This window comes from Theobroma umbraticum, unplaced genomic scaffold (genome assembly GCF_002168275.2).
Source record: "Theobroma umbraticum cultivar Fairchild unplaced genomic scaffold, ASM216827v3 scaffold_67.0, whole genome shotgun sequence".
NCBI classification, from domain to species: Eukaryota; Viridiplantae; Streptophyta; class Magnoliopsida; order Malvales; family Malvaceae; genus Theobroma; species Theobroma umbraticum.
This window is the reverse complement of record NW_018397262.1, coordinates 1,897,914-1,924,307: the sequence shown is the minus strand read 5'-3', so window position 1 is coordinate 1,924,307 and position 26,394 is coordinate 1,897,914. Positions and strand designations below refer to the sequence as shown.

The window sequence follows — 26,394 nt, the reverse complement described above, 5'->3', positions numbered from 1 at the left end:
TTCTCCCTTTCTGTGTATTTCAACCATTTTGATTTATTGACCCCTTTTTTGGAGAGAAGTAATGAGGAATTTATTTTGTAACATCAATATTTCAATATGTCAATACAAAGAGGTCTCAATAATATTTTTGACATATATCCTTTTGTTCAATAAATCTAGCCATTAAAGCTTATCTGTACCATGCAACTCCATGTTATATTTATTTCATCTTAAATTTTTCATTAAGAAACACCATTGCCCTGTACAATTCATGTCCCTGATCCATTCCTGGCCAACAGTTTATGAAATATTTCAATGACCAATCATATCTAACAATGGTTGGAGGGGGGCAAATTTTGGCTTAGCTTCATTAGTGATGGTGGGCAAGTCTGGGCCCAGATGATGGGCATTTTGAAGCTTGCAATGAGCTAAAGAAACAAGAAAAGCTTGGGGTTATCTTTGTATGGAGTGCTGATGACTCGAAAAAGCTTGGGTTTTAGACACGAGAAGAAATCTCAGAATTTGTTAGCATTTGCTTCATTGGATCCTCTTGTGGACTTGAATGAATATCAGCTTGTTTGCTTTACCTTTATCACTTATGAGGCTTTGGGCCCCATTCATAAATACATGTATTCGGTTAAACTGAAAAGGTTTCAAGAAATGAAAAGAATTCTTTCTTCCTTGGAGGGTGGGATCTGCCTACTACAATTCTAGCTGATTCTCACCAAAATCATCAAGGAAAAACAGAGAGGTGCAAAGGGATTATCTTTATATCAATAGATCAAATGTCTTTATAAATGTGCAACGGCTGTCTTTATAGTTCAGAAACGGCCATGACTGCAATTAAGGGAGCAACAAAACTCCAACTATAAAAAAGTTGCATCAAATTCTAATTGGAGCAAAAGAGCAAACGTAAGTTGCCATAAAGGGAGAGGATTGCAGATCAAATTCCATGCTATGAGGACTCCAAGGCCAACCATTTGCATACTAATTCTATCACTGTTTGCATCATGGGAATGCAGCACTGCCACCACTCTGGTTGTAAGCAATCAGGCCAAACCACGCAAGCTCGCTTATATCACATGTCATGTGAATTCAACACGATTTTCAGTCGGTATAGCCCCTGGAAATGAAACTTCAATTGTTCTTCCTGATGGGAACATCAGTTTTACTAGTTGGCCATCGGTGTTCTGTGAAGGAACATACAACATAAAATCAAACATAGTTGAATCACATAAATATCTACAATGCAAAACATAGTTCTATTATTAGAAAAAATCAAACATATTTTCAGATTACCTAATTTCACAAAACAGTATTATCCACTTTAACAAAACATATCTCATGCACACCAAAAACATATTACTTCAAATTAAGTATTTTATGTTTGTATTTACAAAAATAGTCATACATACATACATTAGACAAAATCATATTCAAATTTCAAAATAAAAAATCATATTTTGCAAAATTAACATTCTAACCCAATGAAGGGAAATCATATATATATATATATTGCATGCTCAACCCAATTCATTAAATCACAAGGACAAAATATTATATACCATATACAAAATCCAAATGCACATTGAGGTTAATTTTTGGAGAGTGAAAACACCGAAGAATATCAAGCCACCTATCTGATGCTAAAACCAAAAGCAAAGGACCAAGAATTGAAATCCTCCTAAAACCTATTAATTCATAATACTCAAAATTAGAAACTAATACAACTAACTTATCAAAACAAACCATGACTCTTGTTAGTCGTTCTAAGGCATTTAAGGTATAACAACCTCTTTCCCTAATTGAAACAAATTTTGTAATGGTTTTAAACATTTAGATTTATTTTTTTTCATAAATTTTAAATACATAAAAATATTTCAACTTAGAAACTCATAGGTTAAAATAAAAATGAGTAACAAATATGAGGTTTGATGAAAATACTTCAAATACTAATTAAAACTTGATTTTTGAAAATTGTTAATAATTTATTCAAAATGTTCTAATTCAAAGATAATTTGTTAATAAATATTTTCATGAAAAAATTTATTAAAACTAAAATAACTCAAATTTCTAAAGTTTCTATGTCAACTATTGGTCAAAAAATAATTTTTAAAATAATTAAAAACAAATTTTCATAAATTCTAGAATTTCAAACTTTAATTGCCATTTGTCCTACTTTAAGCATTTATAACTTATAATTAGGTCGAAACCAGAAGTGTAATCAATACCGAATCGAACCTTACATATCATTCTTTAATAACAAAATTCATTTCAGAAACAAAGATTGCTGAAACATTACAAAATCATTAATGAAATACTTACATTTTTAGGTTTTCAAATTCAATGAGCTTAGTTTGAACTTTCAATTTGCTTAACATAAAAAGCCTCTAATCAAACCATTGAAACCAAAATGAAGAATGTATTTCATACTATAAAACCACCTAAAGAATCGACTCAAAACATTACCTGAATGTAGAGTTCTGGTGACCCAAAATTGTAAAAAATAGGTTTTCAACCAACTTCAAAAAATTCAACTTCCTAACCACTCAAGAAAATGAGGTGCTAGAAAAACCATCAGAAAGATCTTTTCAAGACTTTTCCATTGATACCCATCATGCTGTCGAAATGTCATTGGAATGATACTATTGTGGGTAGAAATTGAAGAGACAGAAAATAACCTAGGGCTTTTGTGCCCAAATCACGAAAAATACAAAATTCTCATGATTTAAAGCATAATCATACCTTAATTAATACTTTCTTAAATATATTTCCTCTTACTCTACCTTTCTTCTTCTTCTTTAGGGTTAACTTCTCCTAACTACAATTTTTTTCTTTATATAATAATATAAAACAGACTTTAAAATTTAAAACTACCCAATTTTCCCAAAAGGCTCTTCTTTTATTCTTTTTCACTAATAAACCTAGAGGTTATAATTGTAATTATAAAAAATGAAATGATATATTATTTTATTTATTTAAATAAGTATAATATTTTTAATGAGTATTACTGTTGTAACGTGGGGGTCCGAGAACTAGACCACTCGACATGAAATGAAGTCACCACCAATCTTTTTTGGAACAGTGTTCAAGTTTAGAAGTACAGTTATGCGCGGGGAAGGTATTAGCACCCACGCAACACTTGTTAAAAGAACACTATCAATTAATCATGTGTTATCCTATTTAAGCCTTAATTTTTTATTTGACTATGTTTTCCCTCAATCATTATTTATATTTTGTCTTTTTGTTTTATTCATGACCTAATTCCAGTATTCAATTTTATGAGTGTAATGTGCATATGATGCAATTATGAAATGCATGGCCTAAATCTCGATAAATGTCAAATGAAAACCTTTTATTGAGAATATTTTTTGAATCTACCCATCATACTGGTGGGACCCGAGAATACTCTCTCACTTAAGGAATTACTTGGGAAAACACACCTTCGCAAGCTTATCAAGCAAATCTCATCATCGAGGTTATCATTTGTAGGTAAAAACAATATTGTTATGAATACAAACCCTAGTATGAGTAAATACATTTTATTAAGGATATTCTCTGAGCTTTCTCATCATTTTTGTGAGACTCAAAGATATCCTTTCACTTAGGGAACTTTCTAAGGGAACTCGCATTTACAAGCTCTCTCAAAAAGTTCCATCATCCAGACTTTTACTCGTATTCAAAATATATCAAGATGTTATAACATTTAAATAATGTAAAGAAGGTATGTGGCAACTTATAAATTTCAATATTAATCGCTATTTATTCCATATAATTACTATTGCTATAATTTACCATTTTGTAATTTTCTTTTTATTATTTTATTCTTATTTACTTTATGCTTTTTTATTATCTTTTTGTCCCTTTTTAATAAATATATTTTTAAAAAATCAAAACCATTAGCTTATTTATTATTTTATTCTTTTATGTCTATCTATTTATATTTTATATAAGTAACTAATTTATTATTATTCTTCTTGTCTACCTTTTTCGTTTACAAGATTTTAATTCTCATTTTTAATTATCATAAATTATGTCTATAAATATTTTTAAACACAACTTTATACTATTTTAAAGCTACATATATTTCACCTACTATCTTTTGTATTTATTATTATTTATTTATTATTTCTTTTTTCTCATTTCTACTTTAAGCTTTGTCATTTTGTTAAAATCTTTTCTTTATTAATAGTTTAAAGAAATATTCATTTGGATTAAAGTATTGGGACTTAATATCAAAAACATCCTATCATACTGGTGGAGTTTAAATCAAATTCCGCATCTAAGAAAATTAATTTGAGAATGCAACTTCTTGCATCTCAAGTACAAATTCCATCATCAATATGATCCAAATAATCTATTTTATTACTATCTATGTTTTTAATTTCACCATTTTTGTATGATATCATTATTATTATTTTTTATCAAAAGAGAACTTCATGACTTACTTACCTTACTAGGCCACAACTCAAACCCTTAACTACTATTTTACATATATATATATATATATATATTCTCACAATATAACCACATCGACCACAAATATTCAACATAAGCATTTAGTATCTTATACAATAATATGCTACCATTTTCATTATTATGTCATCATGTGAATATGTGCACATATATATTTTTTAGACCATTTTTTTAAAAATATATAATTAACCAACTTATAAAGAAGATATCTAGATGAATGCCCACATCTAATCTAATCCCACAAGCAAGCAATGGAATAAAGGTCCAACAGGTTAAACTTTCTTAGGCTCACCAAAGGTTTGAAACTTAATGCAAGAATTCTAGACTTAGTTGATGATTCAAGATTCTAGATCTGAAGGTAAGTCAACAGGCCAGCTCAACTTCAAGAAAGCATGGTGGGTCTACCGAGACAAAAGTCGCAGGGAAAGGCTCACCCAAACAAGGGCCACAGCAGGCCTTCTCCAACAAGGCATGTTCTCTCTTCCCACAACACACTGTTGGTGTTCAAAATATGGCTCCAAGAATGCCCCAAATGACACCATTTAAAAACTTACCTAAGCCTAAATATAAAAGCCTAATTTCCACTCAACACTTCTTCTCCACGGCTGCACCATTATGCTCTTCTCCTTTGCAACCACACCACTTTGAAACTTAGCCATTCAACCACCACACGATTTCCATCTCACCGCCGATCACTTCCTTGATCTCATCTCAACTACCAAATCTCTAATCTAGCATAAATTTTCAAAAAAAAAAATACCAACTTCTCAAACACAACAAAAACTAAACTCTTAACACTTTTGCCCTGGAAAAAAAAAAAAAGAACAAGCCTAAAGCCATATATATGATTTCTTGAAAGGATTCCATCCTACCTTTTTTTTATATATATTTTGTGTTTTTTGTGACTTCTCTGCTGCTATATCTAGGGTTTAGCTTCTGGGTTTTTTTTTTTTGTAAGAAGCTTTATTTTTTTGAAAGGTTATTCTTCTTTTTTTTTTTATCTTTCTAGTTTCTTTTTCACCTCCACCAAATATTTTTTTTTTTTTTGCTCTTTGGTTCTTCCTTTTTTATAAGCTTGGTAAGGGTTTTGAAAATCCTACTTCTTTATTTGCTACCATTAGCCTCATCTTGGTGGTTGCATGCTACCAATGGCAATCTTTAAGTTTGGCAACTTGCCAAACTTTTGACTTTTTTTAAAATTGATTTTAGCTTTTCACAAATTGAAAGGAAGGGGAAAAGTGGGGTAAATATTAAAAGGAAGAAAGCTTAGCCAAAATTGGCATGCCTTCGAGAGAAAGAAACTCTTATTCAACTTGAGGAACGCAAAGGTTGACTGCCGTGGCAATCTACCCTTAGCTAGCTGCCTCGATTGACATGAAAAATATGGTAGCAAATCACAGTTTTTCCTTTCTTATGGAAAATTATTTATTGTATATTTTGTTTATTTATTTTGATATTTTTCATTTCTAGACTTTCTAACCTTTGGGTCTTAAAGGCCTATTTAGAAGTTATGTAAACTTTCTTTAGAACTTCAAACCTAGGGATGTCTAATAGAAAATTAAGCCCAATAACATTTAAAAATCAAAAATAAAAATAAAAATAAAAATAAGAATAAAAATAAAAAGATAAATTAAAATTACAAAGTATGGGATCTATAATTGCCCCTCTTTATACATTCCTAAGAATCAAGGATGATGCAAAGATGCAAACACCATACTCAAAACTTGTTGAAGTTCCTAGACTTAATCTAGGCTCGACCAATGTTAAATAGATTTGATTTAAATTTGAATTTCCTAGACTTAATCTAAGCTCGATCTATCTCAAAATAGATTCAATTTAAACTTGTAATTCCTAGACTTAATCTAAGCTTGATCTATCTTAAAATAGAGTCAATTTAAATTTGAATTTCTTAGACTTAATATAGGTTCGATCTATCTTAAAATAGATTTGATTTAAACTTGAAATTCCTAGACTTAATCTAAGCTCAATCTAACTTAAAATAGATTCAATTTGAAGTTCCTAAACTTAATTTAGGCTCGATCTATCTCAAAACAAATTTGATTTAAAGATCCTAAACTTAATTTTGGTTTGTCTATATCAGAACATATTCAATTTAAGAGCTTAAACTTCTTAGACTTAATCTAGGTTACCTATCTAAAAAGGTTCAGTTTAAAACTTGAAATTCTTAAACTTAATCTAGATTCGACCTATCTCAAAATAGATTTGGTTAAAACTTGAAATTTCTAAACTTAATTTAGACTCAACCTATCTCAAAATAGATTCTATTTAAATTTGAATTTCCTAGACTTATCTAGGCTTGACCTACCTCTAAATAAATTCAATCTGAGAGTTAAAATTCCTAGACTTAATCTAGGTTCAACCTATCTCAAAATAGGTTCGATTTAAAAATTTGGAGTTCTTAGATTTAATCTACACTCAACCTATCTTGAAATAAGTTCGATTAACCTTGAAATTCCTCATGCCAATGTAACTAAGCTTATTTCATCTCGGTGCTAGCTAGATTGGACCTAGACCCTCCTTGGATGAAAGTTTAATGATATTCTCAAGTCCTTCTTCACTTTATTCCTATGTTTAACAATCTCAAAAATTTGAGTTGAATGAGTTTTTACTCCTAACACTTGAAAAACATGCATTAGCTTCGACTCTTGTTTGGAAATTTTCTATTTTTATATTGCATGATTAGACATGTATACATGATGCAATGCTTTCATGTTTATGATTCATTAAGATTCCTAAACTCTTCTTGCCTCTTACTTCATCCTAAGCCTTTCGTAACTTCCTTTTCCTTATCTTCATTTGTTCACATTCGCTTATGGTTGCTTTGGGTATCTCTTAATTTCTTTTGGGTATACCTCCTTTTGACATTTGACCTTCTTATCATGTTGAGACGCCGTTTCTTTTCATCTCATCATTAAGTTTATTGAACAATGAATGTAGTTTTGTGCTTAACTAATTCATTTCTTTACCAGTCATCATTCATTTTCATGGCAATCACAATGCGAAATAATGTGAGGTAAAAAGAAGGTTTTGGAATAAAGAAAGGAAGGTGAATTTTACTCAAAAATGTAAATGATTCAAGGAAAAGAGTGGTTTACAAAGCAATTATTAGATCTTCTAAATAATGAATAGTCGAACAACTTAGGGCTATCAATCTGTTCTTCTGACTTCAAAAATTATCCTTGATTGATGCCTCAAGCAAATTCGAAGGTCATGGATTCCATGACTCTTCTTTGTTTCACAATACTGATGGACTCCAGTTTCAGTGCATTTTGCACCTCTCATATCAACTAGCTTTCTCAAACTGTCATTCTAGATTTCCCACATTGGTCTCAAGATACCCTTTAAGTGTTTTCAGCATGAGCCACCTCTTTTGGATACAAGTTGCCTTTTTTAGGTTTTTAACACGAATCCCCTTCTTTCCTTTTTTTTTTTTAGCTTTTTTTTAAGCATAGTACTTCTTTATCGCATTCATATTTATTAGATTAGGCAAATTTTCTGAATCCATGTCAATTAAAATCAAAGCTCTTCTTGAAATTACCTTATTTACCATGTACGGTCCTTCCCAATTTAGTATCCATTTCCCACGATAGTCATTTTGGTTGGGAAGTATCCTTTTGAGGACAAAATCCCTTTCTCAAAAATGCCTAAGATGAACTTTTTTTGCACATTCGCGTATCATCCTTCGTTGATACATTTGACAATGGCAGAATGCCATGAGTCTTTTTTACTTAATCAAATTCAACTTTTCATGGCGAAAGCAAATCCACTCAGCTTCCTATAGTTTTGTCTCCATAAACACCCTCAATGATAGGATTTCTACTTCAATGAGTAGTACTGCTTCCATGCCATATACTAGCAAGTACGGAGTTGCCCTATGGAGGTGTGCATAGAAGTTCGATATGCATGCAAAGCAAAGGAAATTTTTCATGTTAGTCTTTATAAACTTCAGTAATCTTTTCAACAATCTTTTGATATTCTTATTGGTCGCCTCTACTGCTCTATTCATTTTCAAATAGTAAGTTGTTAAGTTGTAATACTTAATCTTGAATTTATCACAAACTTTCTTTAACATTGTACCATTCAGATTGCTTGCATTGTTCGTAATGATTCTTTTTGGAAGTTCATATCTACATGTGATTTCTTTCTTGATGAACTTGCATATCACTTTTTATGTTACATTGGCATAATAAGCTACTTTTACCTAATCGATGGCCCCCAATATAAATCGATGTCCATTAAAAGCCTTTGGAGTAATAAGCCCAATCATATCCATTCCCCACATCGAAAAAGGCCAAGGCACCATGAAAACATGTAGTGGAGTTGGTGGAGCATGGATTTTATCTGCATAAATCTGACATTTGATGCATTTTTTAGCAAAGTTTATGCAATTTACTTCCAACATCAACTAATAATATTTAACTCTCAAAATTTGTCTACCCAACATATGTCCATCAGCATAAGCTCCTCATGTTCCTTCATGGATTTCTTCTATTATTTTGTTGGCTTCAACCGCATCCACACATTTCAGGAGCACTTGGTCTTGACTTCTCTTGTAGAGTATCTCTCTATTGAGAAAGAAACCCATTACTAATTTTTTGAGAACCCATTTGTCATTTTCCATAGCATTCTCAAGATATACCTAGTACTTGATGTATTACACAATATCACAATAGCAAGTTCCCATCAACCTCTTCTTTAACATTTAGGCAATGTGTAGAGACTTCTTATATTCCTAAATTAAAAAGACGTATGTCAACCCCATCATTTACTTTAAACATTACTGTAAGGGTGGCTAAAGCATAGATAATCAGGTTTTCTTCTTGAGGCAAATGGTTGAAACTGATTTTCCTAAACTGCTTGCTTAACTCTATAATCGACTTTTAATGTGGAACCAATTTAAGCTCACTTGCTTCCCTTTCATCTTACATTTGACAGATCACCAAAGCAGAATCTTCAACGACTTCTACTATGTCGACCTTCATGTTGATTGGTATTTGTAATCCATTACACATGCCTCGTATTTTGCCATGTTATTAGTACAATTGAAAGTTAATCTTGTAGTGGCAAGATAATATTTCCCATTTAGAGAGAGCAAGATTGCCCTAATTTCGTGCCCCAAAACATTTGATGCCCCATTGAAATAAACTTGTCAAAGGCTAGGTTCATTGGGATTCTCCTTATCTATATGCTAGATGAACATCAAATCTTCATTCAAAAAGTTCAAACTTACAAGGTCATAATCCTTAATGGCCTAATTTGCAAAGAAATCGATAATGGCACTTCCTTTAATCGACTTTTGGGACACATATACAATATCATATTCAGACAGTAGAACCTCCTATCATGATATTCTTCCGAACAAAAATGGCTTTTCAAAAATGTATTTGATGGGATCCAAGTTTGCCACCAACCACGTTGTATGATAAAACATATATTGCTAGAGCTTTTGAGTAATCCATGCTAGTGCACAATGCATCTTTTCAAGCGCAATGTATTTGGACTTATACATAGTGAATTTCTTACTTGAGTAGTATATGGCATGTTCTTTCTTGCCTATATCATCATACTGCCTCAGTACACATCCTATAGAATTCTCATTCATTATTAAGTACAGTATGAAAGGTTTCCGAACCACTGGTTGTATCAACACCAGAGGATTTCAAGATATTCCTTGATTTTATCAAAGGCTACTTGACACTTTTCATTCCACTATCCTAGGTCTTGCTTATGAAGGAGTTTAAATCCGATCACATTTAGAAATAAGTTGGGATATCAATCGAGCAATGTAATTCAACCTTCCCTAAAATTCTCTCACTTCTTTTTGTGTTTGGGAATAAGGCAACCCTTGGATAGCTTGTATCTTGTCTAGGTATTCCTCAATCCTATTCTTGCTTACTATGAATCCCAACAATTTCTCAAAAGTAATGCTAAAAGTGCATTTCGCAAGGTTTAATTTAGGTTGAAAGTTTTTTAATCTTTCGAATAACTTCTTGAGATTAACAATATTATCCTCCTTGTGAGATTTTGCAATCATGTTATCTACATGTACCTCTATTTCTTTATGTATCATATCATGGAACAAGGTTACTGTGGCTCTTTGGTAAGTGGTGCCTACATTTTTCAATCCAAATGGCATAACTTTGTAACATAACGTTCCCCACATGGTTACAAACTTTGTCTTTTCCATATCTTTAGGCATCATCTTAATTTGATTATATCTAAAGAATCCACCCATTAATAGGAATAAAGAGTGATTTGTCATGTTATCCACAAAAATGTTAGTATGCGATAAAGGGTAACTATCTTTCAAACTTGCTTTGTTCAAATCCCTAAAATCTACACACATTCAACCTTTTCCATCCTTTTTAGGGATCGAGACTGTTGGCCACCCATTTAGGATACTTGGCCACTTTTAAGAACCTAACATCAAATTGTTTCTTTTCCTCTTTTTTAATTTTCAGCAACATATCCGACTTTATCTATTTCAATTTCTACATGACCAGCTTACAGTCTGACTTCAAGGGTAATTTGTGAACAACGATATCAGTATTAAGACCTAGCATATCTTCGTATGACCATGCAAATACATCCACGAATTCACAAAGTAACTCTTCTTAGTTTTGTCATTCACCAGGTGATAATGAAGTACTAATTTTAACTTCTTTTTTATTCTCTTTACTCCCCAAGTTAATCATCTCCATGGGTTCTTAGTGAGGCAAAATCTTTCTTTCCTCCTATTCCAACAATCTCAACAAATCATAGGGTAAGTCATAATTGTCCGCTTCTTTTTCATTTTTCAGTTCATCATCGCTCGAAATTTTCTCGAAATCAAAATTTAGATTGCTCTCTAAATTGTCTTCGTGTTCATTATTTAAAGACTTGCGAATAGGTGAAATTATATATATATGTATAAGCAAGCATTTATTGGCTAAAAGAATATAAGGGAAGAGAATATGTGCAAGAAAAGGTGACAATTAACAAATGACAAGAATATAACAAAACACATCATGCTTGTCATTTGTTTGAATGATTAAAGTAATAGCAAACCCATATTAAACAAAAGAATACTTCTAATGCTCTTGGGCATAGGTATTTAGGTAAGATTGTTCATTTCATTTTCCAATATTTAAAGATGGTAGGTAAATTGGTAACTATCTAGTTGGTTAGCTTTTTTCCTAATGGCATCGGATATATTAAAGGAACCTTCTCTTTAGGATATTCATCCTTGATCATGTGAATTAACAACTCCTCACATGCCTTCTCAAGAGTCCCAATAACCTTATTCGGAGCTTCAAGATGAATATATCTTGCAAAGTGAAAGGTCTCATACAATTATAGGATTTTTATTTTCTTAGATTCTTCCTTTTTCCCCTTGAACTGAGCCATTTTTTTCATTTTCTTCTAGATTGCTAGCTTTCTCTTTTCGTCTTTGGTAGGGTTCTACCCTAAACCAAACTTTTCCTCATTTTTGACTAAAATAAAAGGCCTTCTGATTCTTTGCAGATTCTTTCCTATCCCAAATCTAACATGACACCCTTTTCCTACTATTTGCTTAATTTCCATGTTAGTTGCCCTTCACAAGCATAGAGTTGGTATTACTGCCCCCTCTCTCACATAAAGTAGTAGCATTAACAAACTCAGAGTATTTGAAAAAGTATTCAAGGACTTCTTATGCCACCTCTATATAGGACACAGATGAGGAATAAATGGCTAATATGTCTTTTTCTGTAAAGATGCTTACCAATTGGCCTTCAATTATGAATTTAACTTTCTGATGGAGGAAAGATGGTATAGCTTCTGCCATATTGATCCACAGGTGCCGTAGTAAGCAATTATAGATTAGGGTAATCTCCATGACTTGGAATTGGATATCAAAGATGCAGGGGCCAATTTTCATCAATATTTCAATATCGCATACCATCTCCCATTAGTTATATCAAAAGTTCTTATGATAATGGGACTAGCCTTCATATAAGACATGTCAACTGGCAACCTAGTCAAGGTAAAATGAGGCATGACATTTAGAGCCAAACCATTATCAATCAACACTCTAGGTAAGGCATGGTTTTTTCACTTAATGGTTATATAAAGCGCTTTGTTTCTTCCTTAACCACTTGATGGAATTTCCTCATCATTAAAAGAAATGAAGTTCCCCACCATGATATTCCCCATAAAATGGTCTAACTTTTCAATTGAGATGTCATGAGCCACATAAGCTTAATTCAAGACTTAGAGCAGTACATTCTCGTGTGCTTCAGAATTCAAAAGTAAAGATAGCAATAAGATACGAGTAAGCATTCTAGTTAATTATTACACTACACTATACTCGTTGTGCTTGATGAACTCGAGGAATTCACCTACCTCTTTTTCCATGATAGGCTATTTGACCTCATTATCCCAAGTAATTATGGGTCCAATACTTTCATCCTTAGGAAAAGCATTTATTACTTTTGAATCTCCTCTTCTTATTAAGGTTTTCCTTTCTCGACCTTTTTTACTATTTCAATAGAGTAACATCACCCACTTCAAGTTATAACTCCCACACCAATCTACAAAAGATACTTGGGAGGTAGAAAAAGTTGTGCCAAGAATGTCATATTCATAATTCCAGAGAACGGCCTTATCACTTTTGTATGGGAATAGACTAGGAATTTTAATGGTGATTCTAGTTTCATCAACATCAAGAAGATTATTGTTCACCAAACTCCTTTCTTCTTTGTAAAAGATGGTAAGAGGTTTGGGTTTACTCATACTAGATGAACTTAAAACCACTTCAATAAGTGAATCTTCATTTATGGCTCCAACCAAATCCTTTTCACTCTCTATATAAAATTTGATTACTAACAGATCGATCAACTCTTGCAGCTTGCCACAAACGTTATCATAATTTTGGATAGAATGTTCAATGGCGCCCATATGAAATTTTCAAGAAAGATTACGATTTTCCCTATTTGTTCCGCAATGATGGCATTTACTTTGAGCAAAGCATCGAACACTCTATCCATTGGTGTTTAGACCTCATCAACACTCTTTTTCACCTTTTGTGTCACTCCTTCATGTATGGCATGTACTATTGACCTTACATGGTTAGGTTGAGAATTCCCGTCAACATTTGAACTTTCTTTTTACGCAAACTTTATAAGTCCTGCCTTGATAGTACTTGAGCCTTATGCTTCAATGTGGTGCAATTCTCTGTTGAATGTCCTTAAATCTTAAAATGATAATCATAGTGTGCATTTTGGTCATACCATTTTGGGAAAGGAGGTCGGAGTGGTTCTAAAGGGATCCGAGCAATAAGTCAATTTTCTATGAGTTATGGCAACAAGAAAGTGTAGAAAACTAGGATGAGATCAAATTAAGGTTTCTCTTGGGTGGTTTTGGATCCCCTCTGACCATTACCAGAGTTGTTGGTCGAGGCTATGGGAGACCATTAGCTGGAAATGCTAGTAATGGGGCAAGTTGGTAGAAATATGAATTTTGGGCAATATTGCCTATATTTGGATAGAAAGGCTAATATGGCAGGTAAAGATGGTATGGATTGAAATTATGAGCTTGTTGGCTAGTGTAGGCAACTGTTTGTACGTCTTTTTCCCTTTTCTTGGATGCATTTCCTTTTTTTAAGCTAATAACTTCATTCCCTTCAATTTTTCCATGTTTGGTAGCTCTTTCTATTATTTCACCAGATAGGACCAAATTTGCCACATTTTTTGTGGCATTTCTAATCAATCATTCATTGAAAAGAGCCTTGAGGGTATTTATGAACAACACAGTCATTTCCTTATTGATAATATGTGGATGGACTTATGCTGTCATATCTCTCCCATAATTCAACCAATGTAGGTTTACAAAGCTCCAAATGAACTGATTCCTAGGCCATTGGAAAGTTAAGAGAAAGGCTATAACTTATATGTCTACCATTTTACCCAGTTCAGCTTGAAAGGTGGTCAAAAATTTTATCTAAGTTGAAGCACTACAACAGTCTTAGAACAATTACTATTTCTACTATTTAAATGGTTAACGCCGTGGTTTTGAAGGAGGTAGGCTACGACCCACATAGTATGATGAGGAAATCCTAATTGAAATTGAATTCTTTCTTCACCCAATTTGGCCTAATTTCAAAGCCTTGTCAAAACAACCTTTCGGATGACTTTTAAGGGGATACAATGAAACATCGAATAGAAAGCTAAGAATCAAGCCGCAAAGTCATTGAAGCTGAGAAGAATTTAAAAGATTCAAGGAGATTTGGTGATCAAGATTACAATTCTTGGTTTTTTTCTATCTTTTTGTTATTATCTTATTTTTTTGGTTTTGTTTTAAATGTTTAAACTTTATTTGATGATGATGTGTGACTTGATAGGGAACTAATTCATTCATCTAAGATTATGATTGAACCAATAAGTAGTTTGATTTATTTATCTCTTTTTTGCTTATGTTTTTGGATTTAAGTTGTTTATTTTATTCTATTCTTAATGCTTCTAATTGACTAGCCACCAATTAGATTGAATTGAAAACCTTTAAACCTTGACGAAGGAGATTTAGGTAAACTTTGAATAGAATAGCGTATGATTAAATACACTTAGTTGATTAGGTGATTTGATTTGCATATAAGGTAGACATACACCTATAAGTCATATGTAGCCAACATTAGAGCACGAACTTAATGAATCTTTCTTCAATTTAATTTGCATAGATATATAGTTGTTGGTCCCAAATAAATGTGCTAGAAGGGGGTGAATAGCACTTTTTGGCTCTTACTAAATTTGACCTGTATTTGGGGGCAAGTTTAAGTTCAATAATGGGAAGTTAAGCAAGATAAGGAATAATCTAACAAGGAATAAAATGAAAAGTAAAATAGGGAAGACAATACACAAAGATTTATAATGGTTCGGTCAAAGACCTACATCCACTACTGTGATTGTTCAACTAAGGTTTTTAAAAACTAAATCACTATAAACGGTAAAATTCCTAAGCTTTCCCCAAGCTTTTAGAATGACCTTTCATAGGCTCAGCCACAACCTTCAGTAATGGTTTTCCTAGGATCAACCAAAACCCAAAAACTAACTTTTCAAGGCTGAGTTAGAACCTATACACTCAATCAAGCTAACTCAAGCTTGATTAATCCCCTTAGAGTGTCTCGCACACTCTAAGCAATCAAGGAGAAAAGAAATAAAGAGGTACCTATGATCACTAACATGATCTTATGATACAATATAAAGTGCTTAACTCTGTTAGAAAGATTGGAGTAAATTGTAGAAAGTATGCAGAGAGTTTTTGAGATTTTTGAGCTCTTTTTTATCTTGAAAGCCTTCAAAACTTGGTTCATGGCTGTTGAGAGGGCTTTTTATACTTGAAAAATCAACTCTGATGGCAACTAGACAGATTCTAACTGTTGAAAACAGTCTGGAAGCAATTCTAGCGGTTAGTTTGTCTTTTAGCATTCAGTTCAAATTTTCAAACAGAATGCTCTTAGTCGACTAACAAAACTTCTTAGTCAATTAAGTCATTTCTGTCTCTGAACCCAGTTTCTGGTAGTAAGCTCTTAATTGACTAACGAAACTTCTTAGTCGATTAAGTCGTTTTTATCTCTGAACCTAGTTTCTGGCAGCAAGCTCTTAGTCGACTAACATTGTTTCTTGGTCAACTAAGTCCTCTCTGTTTCATGATTTGCTTGAACCCGTCAGCTTCTCTTTTGAGTTTTATCTAACCAACTCCCTTGATTATCCAACTTAGAGGCTTCTTATTTCATTGCTCAATTGTAGCTCCTTATTCTTATGAGTTTTTGACATTGGCTTTTGAATGATTAACTAATTATTTAATATATTTTTGTTCTGCACACTTAAGTAGAAAAGTTAGACATTGATAAATGGGAATGTTTTATTATCATCAAAAACTAATGGAGCCAACAATCTCCCCCTTTTTGATGATGACAAAACATTCATTGATTAAATACACAATGTCTATTTGTTATTTTTGTTTTGCACCAGATTGGAATTTCTCCCCTTGAGTGTGTGCTCCCCTTTAGTATATGCATGGTCTTTTCAAGTTATTTTACCATCCAACTTAAAAAGTCAGCACATTTTTTTCTATATCATAGAAAGAGTAACCAGTACAAATCCATACATTTTAACAGAGTAATTTTATTCAAGCTTTTAGAACATTGGTGAGAGGTGATAGAATACCATTCACATTGTAACAATCTATCACCAGCATATTATTGACAGTCCACATTCATACCAACATCAATAATTACTGACATTTGCATTTAACACAAAAGCATAGAAAATAATTTCAGCATTCATATCACCTAATCAGCAACAAAATAATATCAGCAACAAAATATCCATCAATAATTAAAAAAAATGTTGTCATACATAGTCTAGCATCATCAAAATCAGCTTTCTTAAAATGCCCTTAAATTCCTAACCACTCCTACCTTGACTTACTATGTTCTCCTAATAACTACCCTAACCTAAATTTCTCCCCCTTTTTGTTATCAGCAAAACAGAAACAAACCTAAGAGGAGTCAGAAGGGGTTGATTCACTAGTTCCTAGAAGATATTGAGAGGTTCAGGGGATGTTAAAGGGGATGATTTTTGTGATGAAGAGTTAGAGGATGATGTGTCTGAAATTGTGAGAGGATCCTTAGCAGAAAACTTGACTTGAAGAGGTTTGGCTTTTTCAACTAACCTAGATGACATTCTTCTCTTGAGGAACTTAGTCTTGGTAGCCATAGTCTTTCTCCCCCTGCCATTAGATTCAATTGCAGCTTGTGCAGGTACAGCAGCTATCCCTTTCTGTTTTCCAATCTAATAATCTTTTTGAGCAAATTCAAGGGATCCTGTTACAAGTGTTGGTTTTTGTGCTATGCTTTTAGCTACTTTCTTTTCAGCTTGTTCTTCCCTCACCATCTACTGAAAGACATCAATGATGAAAACTTCTTCAGAGTTTGGTGGGGAAGACTCAGCTTCTTTTGTTTCCTCATGCAACTGAGATCCAATCACCTTTGTGTTTGTACTGTCTTTCTCTTAAAGTTCAGGTTTTGTGGTGTGCAGATTCTTTGCTTAACCAGGTTCTCGCTTATTCTTTTCAGTTTGAAAATTAGGACTCTCACTTGCTTACCCTGTTGGATGTAGACTTAGTGCTGTAGGAGCATGTTCAGTTGCAGAGCTTGAAGGGGATTTCCTTTTGTCTTTCATCAGAGTTCTCAGCTTTTAAAGCTTTTCTTCAATTTTCTTTATTCTGGTACCCTGGTTAGTTAGCTTTCCGTCTATCTTCATAAGTAAGTTCAGGATCATCTCATTTAAGATTTGAGAAGGTGCTACTATTGCTTGAATGGGAGTGGTTTGCTCACCCCTCTGAGCATCCTTAAAGGTCTTGACAAATGTCTCTCCATATAACTTGTACCCCATCTTAAACAGACTTCCTAGATAGATGGCTTGGTATCTACTTTTTACTTGATCTATCTCGTATCTGGAACTCCATATACTTTTTCTCTTGACCAAAGAGGTAATTACATTTCCATAAGGAAAATGGATTTTATCAACTCTATATATTCCTTTCATTCTTTCAATCATAAACTTTCCTAAATTAAAAGCAAATGCATTAAAAGCAAACTACATCATCCACAGATCTTGCAGACTCCCATAGCTGAAGCTACCTCTTCTTCCATGGACTATTGAAGCTATGTAGTGCAATATCCTTCTTTAAGGGCTTTTGATGAAACTTACATAGCTTTTTAAAGAGAATCTTTCAGTTTTTCTAGTGATCATCTCCCAGAAGGATGAGGGATCATAATCTTCTGAAATTTCATAATTTTTCTCATTGCATTCTATACTTAATAATTCTCCTACATCAAAAGCAGAAACCACAAATTCCTTCCCATTCCAGAAGACATTAAGACTATCATCCATAAACTCCTCAGGTTCATCTAGTTCATCTTTACCGTGTGTAATTCCAGCATAGAATTCTTTTACTAGATTGGCACTATAGGTTCAGTTCTTAAAGACACTAAATTTTTTTAATTTCATTTCTTCAAAGTGTTCTAACAACCCTTCCTTAATCTATGGAACCTCATTGAAACTGTCCCAGTCAATGAATTTCCCGTATGAGATAAGTGCATTTTTTATTTTTCTGAACTTATCTTCATGAACTTTATTTTTGAACTTTAGAGAAAAAGGGTTACCTTTTATTGCAGATTTTTCCTTATCTTTCTTCTTCTCTGATTTCTGTTTCTTTAGAGAACAAGATCAAAGAAAATTAAATTAACGTGCATTGGAAATAAAAAGGGTAATTATTATCATGTTGTCTGATGTAATCTACTCCACAATTCTTATTATTATTTTTGGCAGGGAATTTAAAGAAAAAGGTGTAAAAAAATTTTCTTCACATGTGCCTAATTCAAGGGTATACTCTTTAAACGCGTGGGTGAAGCTTTACCTAGAAGAAGCTACTCACAGCATTCTATATGCTAGGTTTGGATATGAACAAGGCTAAAGATTCCCAAATTGTTTTTCACTATCAGCCATTCGGCTTAGTAAGGCACCTCAGTCCTCACCCATTACATGCTTCAAACATACTAGGTTCAATTTGAGTAGGAGTGTTCACTAGCCCATGTGGAGGTTATCACCTCACGAATGCGTAGCTACTGAATTCCCTCCTAATGAAAGACAAAGACCAAGTAGAAGGTTTATGCATGAATGCAACATGTGTCGTGTGTGAGAAGGAATGTACAAACCTTTGATCAATAATCTCACATCCCTTTATTCTAAATTCCCCATAATTACTAAAAGCAATAAAATAACAATAATGAAATAATTACTGCACAAAACAATAAAGCACAAAACAAATGCTCGAAATAAAAGGAAATATTGAATTATTTAAAGCTTAGGATAACCTATGATTAATTACTGGCTTGATTCACAAAGTTCCCAATGGAGTCACCAAACTGTCGTAATGTGAGGGTCCAAGAACCCAACTGCTCTATGTGAAATGGAGTCGCCACCAATCTTTTTTGTCAAAGTGCAAACCGGCTACTTATTTGAGTCTATTTCTTTAAATGTTACTTAAGCTTAACTTAAGTCCATTTTAATGAAATAGGCTCCGGTTTAAGAAACAATGTTCGGGTTCAGAAGTACGGTTACGCACAAGGAAGGTATTAGCACCCTTGCGATGCTCATTCAAAGAACAATACCAATTAATCATGTGTTATCCTGTTTGAGCCTTAATTCTTGATTTGATTATTATTTCCTTTAATCATTATTCATAGTATGTCTTTTTATTTTATTCACAACCTAAAGTCCGTTATTCAATTTAATGGTTGTGATGTGTACATGATGTAATTATGGAATGCATGGCATAAATCTCGATAAATGTCAAATGAAAACCTATTATTGAGAACATACTAGTAGGACTAGAGACTACTCTCTCACCTAAGAAATTACTCTGGAAAACTCGCTTTCGCAAGCTTATCAAACTAATCCCATTATCAAGGTAATCATTTATGGGTAAAAATGATATTTTCATGAACGCAAACCCTAGTACGAGTAAATGCCTTTTTATTAAAGACATTCACCAAGCCCTCTCATTATATTAGTGGGACTCGAAGATATCTTTTCACCTAAGTAACTTTCTAAAAGAACTCACCTTCACAAACTCTCTCAAAAAGTCCCATCATCGAGGCTTATACTCGCATACAAAATATATCAAGATGCCATAATATTTAAATAATGCAAGGATGGTACATGGCGGATTATAAATTTTAATATTAATCGTTATTTATTCTATATATTTACTATTGTTATAATTTATCATTTTGTAATTTTTTTATTATTTTATTCTTATTTACTTTATGCTTTTTTATTTTTTATCCCTTTTTAATATATATTTTTAAAAAATCAAAACCATTCGCTTATTTGTCATTTTATTCTTTTAAGTCTATCTATTTGTACTTTATATAACTCAATAATTTATTATTATTCTTTTTGTCTGCCATTTTCATTTACAAGATTTTAATTATCATATATTAATTTTTATATTTTTTTTAAACACAACTCTATACTTTTTTAAAGCTAAATATATTTCACTTATTATCTTTTGTATTTATTATTTATTTATTATTTCTTTTTTGTTTCATTTCTACTTTAAGCTTTTTCATTTTATTAATATCTTTTCTTTATTAATATTTTAAAGAAATATTCATTTGGATTAAAATATTAGACTTAAGATTTAGACCCTCCTATTATATTAGTGGAGCTCAAATCAAATCCCTCACCTAGAAAAATTAATTTGGGATTGCGACTTCTCCCATCCCGAGTAAATATTCCATCATCCATATAATCCAAATATCTATTTTATTACTATCTATATTTTTAATTTTATTATTTTTATCTTTTATCATTATTATTTATTTTTTTATCAAAAGACAACCTCATGACTTACTTACCTTACCAGGCCACAACTCAAACCCTTAACTACTCATTTTACATAAATATTTTAAATAAGTATATATATATATATATATATATATATATATATATATATCACACAATATAACCACATTGACCACAAATATTCAACATAAGCATTTACTATATTATACAATAATATGCTGCCACTTTCATTATTATTTCATCATGTGCATATGTGCATATCATTTTTTAAAATATATAATTAACCAAAACATAAAAAAGATATCTAGATGCATGCACACATCTAAACTAAGCCCACAACCAAACAATGAAATAAAAGATCCAAAGGGTTATACCTTCCTGGACTCTCCGAAGGTCTGAAACTTAGTTCAAGAGTTCCAGACTCAACTAATGGTCCAAGAGTTCCTGGACTTTCAAATAATTTTTTCATTTGAAACGTTTAAGTTATGTTATAACTATGAAAGTCATGTAATATTAAATTTTGATTATCTATTTAAAAGGGTTTGGAAAGAGTTTAAATTGCTAATTAAATCAACCTAAAATACTTCATTTCAAATTTTACAAAATTATATTTTTCTATTTTCATTTCAAAGTAACTCAATATCATCAATTACGAATACCCAAATCTCTAGTAGTACACAAGAAAGTATTAGTAGATCAAAACTGAATAAATTGACCTAACCAACCAAATTTGATCAACTCAGTTCAATCTACTCAATCAATTTATTTTTCAATCAATTTATTTTTAATTAAAAACTCAATTAGATCGATTTAATCGATCGACTGTCGACATTTGAAAATACTAATAGAATCGATCAAAAAACTGACCTACTAATTAAAATGTAAAAGGAGTCCATTGAGACTAATATACTTATTCCAAAATTTTGGATCCTAATTAGATATTTGATTACACATGCCATGCTAGTTTATTCACTTCAAGCAACATTATTGCAGCAATTCAAATTTAAGCCGAGAGCATCCTTGCCTAATACCTTTATAAAGAATGGAGGCACCTGGCTTCATCACAAACCTCAGTAGCCGTGCTATGTTTCGCTAATTGGCCTGCTGCAGAATGCCTTTCCAAGAGCAATGCAGAGACTACTGAAGGTCTTGGCCAATGACGCAAGCAGATAGAAGTAACCAAAGTCCAAAGATTCCACTGATCAGTTTTCATGTCACCCCGTCTGCATCACTCTTCACCATAATCCCCGTAACTCCACAACCTTCCATAAAAGATAGCCACAGTTTCCATGCTGCCACTTGGTTCCAACATCTACACTCTTATGGCCATGAATTACTCGTCTGTATTTCCTTGTAGCTGTTCCCAGCATTGCTTCCAACACTATTAGTCTTCTCAGACGGTTCATAGCTCCATAGTGTTCAGCTTTACCATACTTGGGGTGGTTGTTTCCATCTTTACTTTAGTTGGAGCAGTGGTCTAACGGTTTCCCACCATAGCTGCATCATATAAAAATCTAGAATGCAAAGAGGAATTGAATTTGTCTGAGATATCATTCAGTCTCTATAATACTTCTTTCCCACTTAAATACACCAGAATTCTCTACAGCTTGCAGCGATAAAGCCTGAAAATCTGAAGACTTCCTCCAAAGCACATTTGAGATCAGCACCAATAGTTTTTGGCAGGCATGAAGCTCATCAATTCTCTCCAAATCAGTCAATTCAGATGAATGATCCTTCCACGGCTGGTCAAATGACCTGTATAAAGAGTACAGCTGGGCATTTTAATTTCTCTCAGGGCATAGTAGCACATATTTCAAATGAACTTAACTAGATCAAGCAAGGAATAGGTAGTAATAAAATCAATCAAGACTTCAATCAATCCCACTCCCACCCCCCTTTTTTTATTTTGTTTTGGAGAGGGTGGATAAGGGAAGGTACACTTAAGAAATTACAGGATACACATATACATACATCTATCATATGTTTCTCTTGGCAATTTACTACTTTGAATGAACAACCATACATTCAGACTTTTTTCAAGTATTTTCCATGGGAAAGAACCTAGTAGCAAACGTCACAAATTCACATGTGCTGTAAATTTGATTAATCAAAAACACTCACAAATTAACATTAAAAAAAAAAGTTAAACTGCTAAGGTAATTGAAATTCCTAGGTTCTATCCCATACTTCTAATTAATTTCCACCAGTCGGTGCCAAGCCAACTGTGAGGACCACTTACATGTCACCAATAAAAACTGACATGGGGGAATGAGTAAGTCAGAGTATTTTCTGGGGCTACAATGAAGCTAGGTCTTCATACTAGGCTTTCCAGCTATGATCATCACCTGCTTTAACCAAATCTAAGCAAAAGCAAAAGATATGCTTCTCCAAGGAAACAGGCCCAAGCAACCTGAAGTTTGTTTCATTTTCATATTAAACAAACTATGGTTCTCCTCTCTGCTTAAATATGATGTTTGTGGGAATCATTTTATTAACTGATCTCTCCATATTTGTTGTCATTCTTCTTGAATTAGCTTTGGCATATAATACTGTGTGGTTAGGATTTTTTGTGCTAATTTATTTTCTCTTTGATTTGGAAGTCAGAGTGGGATTATGCCAATGTATTTGAGGGAAAAAAAAAGAATAAAGATTGCTGGAATGACACCTTGACCCAAGCTCAACGTTAATAATCCCTAACAAGCCAAATACAAACAATATTAATGAAGCTTAAGCTTGAGCAAAAGCTAGAGTCTGATGGTGCCCCAAATATGCTGAAGCGAGACCCAATTAATCAACTCAGCTCAGCTCAATTGCAGCTACCAAATGAACTATCACATCTTAACAGAACAGTGATAGAATTATCATAAAACCAAAAATGGGGGATGGAGGCTATATTACCATCTCCAAGCAGGATTTGATTCAGGAGGGCAACATATCATTGAACAAAGGGTCACCATTGAAGTCCTAAAGTCAAGCATGAAGTCCACTCCTGATTCAGCAGAAATCACAAAAAGTTAGAAATCATTTGAAAAAGAATTCCATAAAAGCACTTTTGCAAACAAAAGAACTATTTTGGCAATTGACATACTGCCCCGAGAAATTTTTAATAAAGCTATTGGTATAAATACTATTTTTATCCCAGGGAAAGAAAATAACAATTAGGAACCACTATAGTCGCTCAGTGAGGTTCAACATTACAAGCATATACAAGTCAAACACCTGCAGAGAGAGTCTATCCCTTGACCCAAAATAATTGGCAATGCCCTCATTGGGTAAAACATATGTTTCTAAATAAACAAGAGTATCCTTAAACTAATTCAGAAGCCTTACTAGCAACAGGGAATGACTAGTAACATGGAATCTCAAATTGTAAGCATAATTTTTCTCAATGGTTATCACTCATTAAGTATTGGGTTCCATAAAAAAAAAAAAGAACACATAATTGTAGTCAGTCTCAATCCACTTGTCCATAAATTATATCATATTCATCTTTAGGACTATAAGTTTCCAGTCCAGCCACACATCCACCAATGCTCATAGAACACCTGGATCTTGTATTCTGTTAACAGCTTCTACCATCATAAAATGCCAAAATGAGTCCAACTAATTGTTTAACATCCCACCACCCATTACAAATTTCACAATATCTAGCATAAATTAGAAAAGTATTTAACCTGATTGGTTGGCAACAAACATGTCAATTGAGTCTTTTCATAAACCAAATTGAAATCTAATTTGACCCCTATTCCCACCCTCAATCCATGATGCCATATAGACAAGACATTAATCAAATTTTAGTATACCTGCAACTTTGGAATCATCACAAAGGAGGAGACAAAGTGCAGAGACGACTGATGGAAGAGCACTGCAATTTATGCCAAGAGACTGCTGGAGATAGAAGACTTGGGCTGCTAACATCTCCTCACAGTCAAAGCTACTTTTGTTGCCTTCTTTATCTCCCTTTGGGACATATTCCAACAAAGACTGAAGAGTTGTTGAGTTTGATCTGTCTGAAAACTTGGCAATCCAATCATTAAATTTCCAAGAAAGCTTCCCATGAATTATAGAAGCAGTAAGCCAGCGTAATAGTTTCAATGTCAAAGACTCTTCATATGATGCCTCCTCTAAGATTACTGGGAGATAGAGACCAGATTCTTTGCACTGAAACATTTTTCTAGACTTGGACTTTAAGGCAGTAGAAGTAGCCCAAATAAGAAAACTTGAGAGCTTCTCTCGATCCTGCAAGATGCATCCAAAGGGAATCTATTGTTTAGTGAAGGGAACAAGGTAGCACAATAGTGGATATAAAACAGATCTGGTAACATAAGAAGATATGGATTGAAAGAACTCCTTTCTCTTTTTCTTTCTTACTTTGGTTCTTCTGAGCCAGGTACTGATTTAAAAAACTCAAAACCACATTAATCTAATCCATTAATGTCAAAGTATTAAACAGAGTGCTATATATTTCTCTGACATATATGAACCAGCTATTACGCATGAGATACAAATAGATAAGCAGCAATGTCAGGTAACAATGAATCCCACTTCTCTTTCATCCTTAGAGCTGCTTGGGAGTTATTCAACAAAACTTATGAGTAAACATGTTTTCCCTGTCCTCCGTTTTAAAGAAAATGAAATATTAAGGGGCCTTAATCAGCATAAATGATGATTGTACAAAACTAGTTGACATTATAAAACACCAGTTATAAAGTTCTGGCATGATACATTATATACATGCAGAGACTTAACTATTTATACTCATCAAAAAGGTAGAAAAACAGAGAGAGAGCGAGAGAGAGGAACCATGCAAAACATGTCAATAGGAGGTGTGCTCGTAAGTATAGCTTCAAGCCCACACTCAGCATTTCCACTATATCTTCCAATGTCATGCTCATTAACAGCTTGATAGATTTGAAATAAACCCTCAAGTGATAGGGTGAAATGAGGCTGGTACATTTGCCTTTTCTGGGACATCTTTAGTGTGGATATGATGATCTGTAAAGTTGGATTGACAAAAGCAGCATGTTCATTTATCAACTTCAAGCCACCAACTAAAAGTTTATATAGATGAGATGCAAGTTCCATCAGCTGTTCAAGGGCACAGCTTTGCAACCATTCAGTGATATCTTTTGATGAAATAACCTCGGTGACAACCTAAATTAAAAAACAGAAACATTAGTAAATATAGCATTAAAGTTAACGTTTAACATATCCATAGAGCACATCGGGCATTAAAGGTTCATATAACTATGAATTAGCATTTAAGTATTGGAACTATCTTAAATAAGTTGCTTATCCAAAAAAAATAATAATAAAGACTATCTTAAGTCAAATTAAGATGGCAAAATCCAAGCAGCACCCATACCATTTGTCCTACCATAGCGTTAGATTAAGAATTATTTTCCATCATAGAGCAATTCTGATAGTTCATAGCAATGACAACAAAGATGAAAACACTAACTCAGTTTAAATTAGAAAGACAAACTTGAAATTTTGCTAAATCAGAAATCAATTTCACATAAATCGTGAA

General features: G+C 32.9%; 1 protein-coding gene across 2 annotated transcripts in view; it reads right to left on the bottom strand.

Annotated features, from left to right (window-relative positions):
• Positions 1-21,716: 21,716 nt before the first annotated feature.
• The window catches only part of EMB2788 (ribosome 60S biogenesis amino-terminal protein), an 18,176-nt gene continuing 13,498 nt past the window's right edge, over positions 21,717-26,394 (bottom strand). For both annotated transcript variants that reach the window (XM_021431659.2, XM_089784075.1), the window contains 4 exons: positions 25,668-26,018; positions 24,668-25,103; positions 23,763-23,853; positions 21,717-22,619 (listed from right to left, as the gene is read on the bottom strand). In XM_021431659.2, the coding sequence (XP_021287334.2) occupies positions 22,415-22,619; positions 23,763-23,853; positions 24,668-25,103; positions 25,668-26,018 (1,083 nt within the window). In that variant the 3' untranslated portion in view covers positions 21,717-22,414. The remainder of the gene's footprint in view (positions 22,620-23,762; positions 23,854-24,667; positions 25,104-25,667; positions 26,019-26,394) is intronic.